We start from the raw sequence: 9011 nt of genomic DNA, 5'->3' as shown, positions 1-9011 counted from the left end.
AACATGGCAAAGGTTTACATTGATTCTGTAACAAAGCCACAATCTGTGAATTGGGACATGCCTAATGATTGAACAGTTTTGCAATCAACTCGAGGATCTACTTATATTAGGCATTTTCAAAGATGAATTCGAGAATTCACGTCTTGAAGTATTGAAGTGCAGAAGGCATGCAGTGCCAAAAATGCCTATAAAGCAAATAGCTGGTTTCCTTTTTGAGGATTTCCTTTTAAATAAACTGTGAACAATCTTTACAACTGTTGTATATTTGTTAAATATTTGTTACATGATAATATCATGATGCAGCTTGTACTGTAACACACCTTAATACAGGGTACTGATTCCAAATTTTCGCTAGCTATAATGTGCTCCCCTACAGCTGAGAAAAATCATTGCTTTCGACCTTTAACATTACATATCTTCGAGTATTTCCTTTTAAATAAACTGTGAACATTCTTTACAACTATCATATATTTGTTAAATACTTCTTCAAATATTTCTTACATAATAATATCATGATGCAGCTTTTACTGTAACGCAGCTTAATACCAGGTACTGACTGCAAATTTTGGCTAGCTATAATGTGCACCCTAGCAGCTGATAAAAAGCACTGATTTCAACCTTTAACTTTACATGTCTTCTGTTCCACAAGAATAGAAGACAGAGATGGGTTGTTGATTCCTAGATCACTCCCAATTTTTTCATACTCATTAAGAGCATCTTCCATTTCTGATTCTACAGACTCATCTTTTCGACCTTTCAAAACCTGGCACAAGGCATCTGAATAGTACTGCTCTTTTTCGGCATCATGCCCAAATGGATCCAATGCTGGTCCCTGACTCAAACCAAGAAAATAAATTAGAAGACAACAGATTCAAGCAGCAGATTCTACATGAGAATTAACCAAATAATAAACCCCAAATGATTTTCACTGTGGACATAAAACAGCAAACCTGACAGCATTCGGCATAGTGTTTGTAAGCTTCACTATCTTCAACTGTATCAAAGAGAAGCCCTTTGCCATACCAGTTATCAACTTCTGTTGTTGAGGCAATGGCAAGGTAACTTGCAGAAAAGAAAAACTAGAGTCAATTGCAAGTTAGATATAATGTCCTAGGAAAACATCGTCCACAAGAGATAACTAGCTGAAGGAAGAGGGAGATCTCATGTGACACAAGCACCACAAAATAGTCATCCACTAATCATTACCTCTCAAAAATAGCTTCTTGATATGAGTCTCCAGAGAACAAACATTTCAACTCATCACAATCATCATTGACCTCTTCGTCTCTTTTCCTGTACTGTACACTACCTCGGGTAGCAATTTTACACAATTGCCCTTTTCCTTCAACTTTTCTTTGACCAAAAAGCCAGTTTGGACTTTTCAACTGTATTTCACTGTATTGAGAACAATAAGAATGGGTTAATATATCTTAATTTTATTTCTTTGATCAAATGCAGGGAACTGACTCTCATAAAACCTGATTTATTTCTAACTTCATCAGCCAAAAGCTACCTACTTCAATTGTTTTAAAAATATGCAAGTATGAAAGATAGGACTACGAGGGAAAATAAAGAAAATTGAGTGCCATGACTGTTCTAGCAGAAGGAAACTGGATAATAGTGCAGGCATATTAACTGATTTTTTTCTGAAGTTCAATTTATGTTTATAAACCACTAAGGATATATGTTCTCTAAACATAAGATTTAAATTCATAAAAGTCCTAGCAATGCCTGCCACAATATGATTTTTATATATTGAAGCATGGGATTCAATTTTTCTGAAAAGTGTAGTGGGCACTGTTTTAAAAACCAGCTGTTTCGACTCCGATTCAGCCAAGTTGGTCCAAGTCATAGCCCAACCGGGTCGACTCGGCCTTTGAACCGAACTGGCCGGCCGGGTTGTTACCGAGCCAGCCGAGTTGGCTAACAACTCGGCCGGCTCGGTAACAACCCGGTCGGCTCGGCTAAGTCTGAGCCAACTCGGCCGGCTCGGTAACAGCAGCCGGTCAAGTCACTTCAGTGGCATTTTTTTTTTGAAATTTCATTTTTGGGGACTCACTGGGCTTCCCTGTCTGACTCATGGGTTTCCCTAGCTGACTCGGATCCCTAGTATTGATATGCTATTCATGGTAATGCTAAATTCTTAAAGTAAAAGTGACATTCTCCTTAATCTTCATTTTCATTCTCCTTAATCTTCATTTTCATCCTTTTACTTAAATTTTTAACATTACCATGAAATGACTTAGGATGTTTGAGAGTGGTTCCGGCATCATTGGATTTCATATGGAGAAAGTAGAATTTTAGATTTCATTCAAAATCCAGTAGACTTATCAGTTTTTCAGGATTTCAGGATTGGGGGATTGCAATGTTTACATTGAATTTTGTCATGTATTAGGGTATGGAACTCATATTTAATCAAGAGAACCAATCCCTCTATGTACCTTGATGTTAGTGACATTGGTTGTCGAAATCCTCCGGGATTCGCTCCCAAACCGGGAGCTTCTGAAAATGCCGTTCCCGCTCCCAAGTAAGATGATGTTGGCAACTCTAGCAGTAGCCAGTAGTATTGGTCACAGACTTTTGTTGTAGAGGCCATTTCTAGCCTCCTTGGTTATGTGTTTTTGTTTTGATCTCTATATCATCATCGTGCATGTATTGGACAGTGCACTGGGTGCCATTTTGATATAATGGATATATTCATGAGCCTACTTTGATCATATGTTGTCTTCTATCTATATTATAATGCTGTGTGTTTGGAAACATGAATGAAAATCTTTAAAATTATGTGTTTTTATAAAAAATAAATATTTAATGTATCTTTTACAATGACAGTCATTGAAATCGAGCCGGCCGAGTCAATACCGAGTTGGAGTTGGACTCGGAGTCGACCCTCAGCCGAGTCGGAGTCGGAGTCAGAGTTTTAAGACATTGGTAGTGGGCCAGTACCATGAAAACCTGTCTTTCGTAAAAACCGAAATATTACTCAACTAACTATTAGTCCGCATACCTGCCAACAAATATGTTAACTTGCAGACATCTATATAAACCATACTCTGATGTTTTCTTCCCATGTCTTCAAACAAATACAAGCTAGTGACTTTCTCATAGTTGATTGGCTGCCATCAACTGGAATTCTGTGGGAAGCCTCTGGGATACACCGTAACTTATTTCCCAAAGAGAGGAAACTTTGCATAGTGGATACAAATGTTTGTTCAGGATCTAGAATTAACAGTCATAAAGATACAAATTGCTAACCTGGTATGGTTAAAGTAACTTCGACAAAAAGGGATTCTGTCAGGAGCCGTCAGAATATACAACTCCCATACAAATTACTAACTCTTCAGGATCTAGAGTTAAAGTCATAAAGATACAAATTGCTAACCTTGTATGGTTAAAGTAACTTTGACAAAAAGGGATTCTGTCAGGAGCCATGAGAATAGACAAGTTTCATACAAGGGAAGCTCCCACGGTAGATTGGAATATGAGTTGACAAGAAATCATGTCTAAATCTTACACCTATGTCATTCACAACTGGATTAACTGTGCTCCAATTCTAAAGCATAAGCTGAAATCTGGTTGCAGCAAGCTATGTAAATTACAGATTAGATAGATAATATTAATAAGCTTGCTCAAGGGGTTAGCTGAAGCTCAACTGGTTGTTGCCAATGTTGCCAGGCATTGGGCTAGTTCCATGCCAACAAGTGCCCAGTTTGAATCTCTGAGTGTGGCACATTAATCTCTGTAATGACTAATGAGTTTATTAGGGACGCCATCCATGCCTGTGGGGAAGCATCAGGTGTTCCCCTTTGAGGTTGGAAAAATAAAATAATTTTAAAAAGTATGTCACTGGGATTTAAAGAAAATAATTTTAAAAATTAGGTCAATGGGAATTAAGGAGTACACCCAGTGTAGCACAAGTGGGAGTGCAAAAGCAGTCCTAAAGCTATGTGAATAGCAACAAATAAAGATCAATGCCAACAGACCAGCTCAAGGAAGAGACAAAGACATAAATGTCAAAATCTCATCAAGAACATGTCAAGAGGTCATGGAACTAGAAGCAAGGTTGAATGAGTTTCGGGGTTGGCAGGGGTGTTGATATTTGGGTAGCTGTGGGAGGTATCCCCCAGCTACAAGTTGGCCCATGAAAAGGAGGGAAATTACAATTTTAAATTTGAATTAAATTGCTCAAGTCAGCCCCTCAAGTTCAGGTCAGCCCAGCTAAAGGACATGACTCTTGGGCACCACAAGAACAATATAAATTGGCACTCGACCTCCATCATTTGGACACACAGTTCAGATCAAATAACATCTTCTATTCTTCTGTTCACACATGTGAGTTAAGGAGGAAGAATTCTGAAGCTTTGACTGCGTTGACCAGCATTTACCGAGTGCTGTTTGACTGAATTTCTGGGCAGGTTGACTGAGATTTCTGGGCAGATTCAGAGGCTGAATTTTGGCCTGTTACTCGGCAGTTTGAGCACAGGTTGACTGACCTACTTTTGGGCAGTTTGACTGCAGTTTGACTAAGTTCCTGGGCAGTTGCAGGAGGCCTAATTTTGGCCTGTTTGACTGAGGTTGACCGATTTTTGGGCAGGTGCAGGAAGGCCGAATTTCAGCCTGGTTGACCAGATTTGACTTGTGTTGGTTTCTTTGGTCTGTTTGACCAAGCTTGAATAGAAAAATCAGATTGTACGTTTTGTTGAATTGAACAATTTCTCCTAAGCAAAGGTTGCTAGGTTTTTCCCAGGGTAAATTTGTGTCTCTTTTGTGCTTGGCTGTCTCTTTATGATCCTACTGTCATTATTGCATTACTGTTGAGATTTTCTATGTATAATTGCTTGAAGATATATGTGACATAAGACAACTGATTAATGAATCATTGAAAAGTAATTATTAGATTAGAAGATCAACCTCTTTTAAGAAAAATCAACATGGTATCAGAGGCTGGGTGAAAGAGCAGCCATTAAAGGGACAGTGCTAGTAAATAATGCGGTAGAGTAAAAGACTTACAAAGGATATATTGGATCATTGGTAGTTTGACCATTCCTTGATTGACTGATAACATGATGAAATAGTCCATAGGGCAATCACCTTATGAAATAGGTCTGCTCTGTATGGAAGAAGGAAGTTTTCTGTTGTGTGACCAGGCTGAGTTTATCTATCTACTGGACATGGAGAAGAGGCTGCCCAAGTCAAATTCCATCTTTTCCTGAGAAGAAGGTTGAAGCCCTTAGAAGCCAAGTAACATAGGGTCGAAAAGACCTCAGTACTAATTGTTGACGGTCGAAAGGGCCTCAATGGGGGCGCAGAAGAGGCCCAGTAGCCTCAGATTGGTGGCCAGGAGATGTGGAGGTGTCTCAAGCCTGTGTGGAGGCCAACGAGGCAAAGAAGAAGGGCTGTTGTTCAAGGGTAGGCTGAGTATAGGCTGGACTGTGAAGTAAAAAGGCTGAACAGAAATCTAGAAAGCCGAGTTGCAGGATTGAGTTTAGCCTGGTTGAGAGGACAGTGTTGAGGCCTGTCTAGGAAGCTCTCTAGAGGCAAAATCAAAAGTGTTGTCATTGATAAGGCCTGCCAAAAGGGGTTGAACTGAGTGTGATCCATACACCTGTGCAACATCGCTTGGCAACCTGAAGTGTGATGTACTGTATCAAAGTTTTCTTTAGAACTGTTGCCTTGAAGCTGTACATTGTCATGAACCTTGTACTATATGGTTGAAGAAGGGTCCTTGACAAGTATGTGTAGAATATGCCTTATATATGCTATTGAAGCTAAAATTGTATTGAGATATGTTGCTAGGGTTTTTCCAGAACAGATTCATATATGGCAGATTTTTTCTTTTAAGCATTTGAGATATGATCAAATTGATTTGATTAAAGAAAGTTACTCTAGTGCCAGAAGGAGCTGAAGACAAATGCTCTCATAAAGCAAGAAAGGCAACATTTGTGCTAAAGTATGAGCCCTTCTTGGAAGAGCTAATAGATTTAGGATTTGTAAACACTAGAAAAGGCTTGAAGGTTATGATTTAGAATGTCGTAGGGTTTGTGGACAAAACCCTGGAGCTAGACCTAGAGTGTTGAAAATCAATGAATCTGTTGAATGAAGAAACCCTAGCTCATACAATTCATGTAAGCAAGGAAAAGAAAGTAACATGCATTAGTAGTTGATGATGAGGACGAGGATGAGCATTTCTAGCTTGATGAGATTGCAGACGGATTTCAATGATTTCTAAAAGAGGCAAGGATCAAGAGGGAATTGACAATTCCCTAAAATCCTGAGATCAAAAGATAAGTGCTTCATATCTTTCTTCCATGATTATTATTACTTTATTTTTGGTCAGCCTCTTGTCTTTGATTTAATTGTTTCTTACATGGCCTCCTAATGAGGTTTGTAGGTATTGTGAAGGCTGCCAAGGCTCTGGCAGCAGATGGAAGCATTGGGAGGAACTAAGCAAAGTTTGTGACAAAGGATTCTCCTGTGATCAAGCATATACTCAACAAGAGTGATTCATGTTCTAGAGGGAGAAATTGTACAGACATCCACAATTGTGCTAGATGACCGGACAAAGCTCCTAGTTAAGAGGGAGCAGACAACCAGGTAGTTTGGAAGGATGCCATGATAAAGAAATATTAGTCCATCATGAAGAATGATGTGTGGGAAATTATGCCAAGACCTGAAGGGAATTCAGCGACGACTTCCAAGTGGATCTACAAGATCAAGCATGCGATAGATGGCAACATAGAGAAGTACAAAGTGTGGTTCGTGGCAAGAGGGTTCTCCCAGAAAGAGGGATAGGATTATGAAGAGATATTTGCTCCAGTTGCCAGATACACTTCTATTAGAATTATTATTTCTATTGCTTCTATTATGGGTTGGAAATTGCATCAAATGGATGTGAAGACCACTTTCCTCAATGGAGTAATTGAGGAAGAAGAAGTGTACATAGAGCTACCTTAGGGCTTTGAGGTACATGAGAGGGAATCTCATGTTTGCATACTAAAGAAGGCTTTGTATGAACTCAAGCAGGCACCTTGGGAATGGTATCTCAGATTGATGGATACTTGATGAGTCTTGGTTGTTAAAAGTAAGCCTATGATCTTATTATTATATGTTGATGACTTGTTTTTTACGAGAGTAGAAGGACTCACGTGAAAAAGGAGCAGTAGTGGCAGAAGGATTTGCTTTTATGATAGAGGAAGCAATCAGGATTACCTCAGGAAGCCCTACTTCAAAGGAAGTTGACCTCTAAATTCGAGATGAAGGATCTAGATTAGATACATTACTTCCTTGGTCAAGGGAACTATACTATTGAGATCCTTCAAAAGTTTCGGATGATGGACTGCAAGTTCATACACACTCATATGGTGACCAATTTGAAGATGATGAGAGGCTCTGATTCAAATTTGGTGGATCCCACAATGTATAGACAATCAAGCAAAGTGGAAGGACTAGTCGTCCAAGTGGATGTCATGGGATTGAGATTGTTAGACTAGAAGCTCAAAAACGAGAGATCTCTAGAGCAATATGCATTCGAAGAGTGGACGATGCTAGATAACAAATATGCTTCAATGACTAGGACGCAACAGCTACAGAGGGAGCAACTAAGACTGCCACAGTAGGATCTGTTTCAATGTCAAAGGGAGCACCCAATCAGGGTGATTGGAAAGCAGCTATGGTGAGGGATTCAGTGAAGGAAGCCGACCATTTTATGGTTGAGCCAAGACATGCAACACAACATGTGTAGAGGTACTGACATGGTACAGTTGGACATGGTTGAGATATGTCTCAAATGATGAAGTATAGTTGCAAGGAAATACAAAATCAGATTGGGAAGAGAATGTAGAAGATAGGAAGAGCACATCATGGTGTTCCTTCAATTTGAATTCTGCTATGATATCCTGGATGAGCAGGAAGCAAACGTATGTTGCACCAAGCCTGTAGAGGTTGAGTATATTGCAACGAGTTTGGTGAGTTGTGAAGCAATGTGGCTTCGGAAGTTGCTTGTAAGATTGGTTGATCAGGTGTTGAAGATGACCATGATAATAGGTCGTAGCACATTGAGATCAAGTACCACTACACTCCATACATCGTACATATGGGAGCAATGAGGCTTCAATACATTTCTACAAACGAGTAGGTTGTTGACATTCTCACAAAGCCTCTATCCTAGATGAAGATTGTCTACTTTAAGTATAAGCTTGGTGTTGTTGAGAATGCTTCCCTTGGTTAGAGGGAGTGTTGATGTTGTAGCATCAAGGGCGGATATTCTCCCTAGGTCAAGGGTATTGACTAGGCACCATGTAATGTGGCTAGAGATCATCAGGGCTCAGAGTGCTCTCCTGGTCAGAAGGTTTTGACTATATTGCCAAAGGTTACTTGGCTAGCGGGTAGAGTGAGTGCCCCATAGCATCGAGTTGTTGAGAAATCAGGGGGCTTGCGCTTAAATTAGATTTCTCTTTCTTTGATAATTGCTTGTGAATATTTGTTGGCTTCTTATTAATATTTATTGTGTTTCTTTCATCAAACAATTATCAAATATAAACATGAATATCACAAAAGAACAATGAACACAAGATATGGGTTCAAGCTAGGGAAAAACCCCTCTAAGGGTAAAACCCAAAAAAAATCTCTTCTTATAAAATCAGATCAAAGTGAGATATCCAAGACCCATGACCAACATTCTAGATGTCAATTCAAAGCTACCTTCGACACGACAAATCCATCAATAGCAAGACACCAACAACAAATCTTCAACAAGAGACATGATGCAGAACTTCCACAAATCCTTCTTCAATTTCAAACTTTGACCCTCCTTTTTTCTACAAAATTTTAGAACCAATCAAGCAAATTGTGTGTGTCCAAATGAGCTCAACTCACCCTTTATTTATACTTTCCAGAGGGGTTCGAATAGACATGACCTTTGGGGTAGGGCCGACTTGGCATCTAGAGGTAATTTTGACCCAAAATACATATTTATAATTATTTTTCCTTTTGCTTTACAATAGATCCAAATA

General features: G+C 39.3%; 1 protein-coding gene across 1 annotated transcript in view; it reads right to left on the bottom strand.

The window, feature by feature from the left end:
• Positions 1–377: 377 nt before the first annotated feature.
• Positions 378–9011, bottom strand: part of ATSAC1 (Phosphoinositide phosphatase family protein) — a 309707-nt gene continuing 301073 nt past the window's right edge. The window contains exons 14-16 of the mRNA XM_089411723.1: positions 1207–1395; positions 951–1062; positions 378–832 (exon numbers count right to left, since the gene is read on the bottom strand). Of these exons, the coding sequence (XP_089267849.1) occupies positions 614–832; positions 951–1062; positions 1207–1395 (520 nt within the window). The 3' untranslated portion in view covers positions 378–613. The remainder of the gene's footprint in view (positions 833–950; positions 1063–1206; positions 1396–9011) is intronic.

The sequence above is a fragment of the Pinus tabuliformis genome, chromosome 3_1 (genome assembly GCF_031772625.1).
Source record: "Pinus tabuliformis cultivar Carrire ecotype Pingquan chromosome 3_1, CPIR1, whole genome shotgun sequence".
NCBI lineage: Eukaryota > Viridiplantae > Streptophyta > Pinopsida > Pinales > Pinaceae > Pinus > Pinus tabuliformis.
The sequence above is the reverse complement of the archived record's forward strand: the minus strand, read 5'-3'. Positions and strand labels throughout refer to the sequence as shown.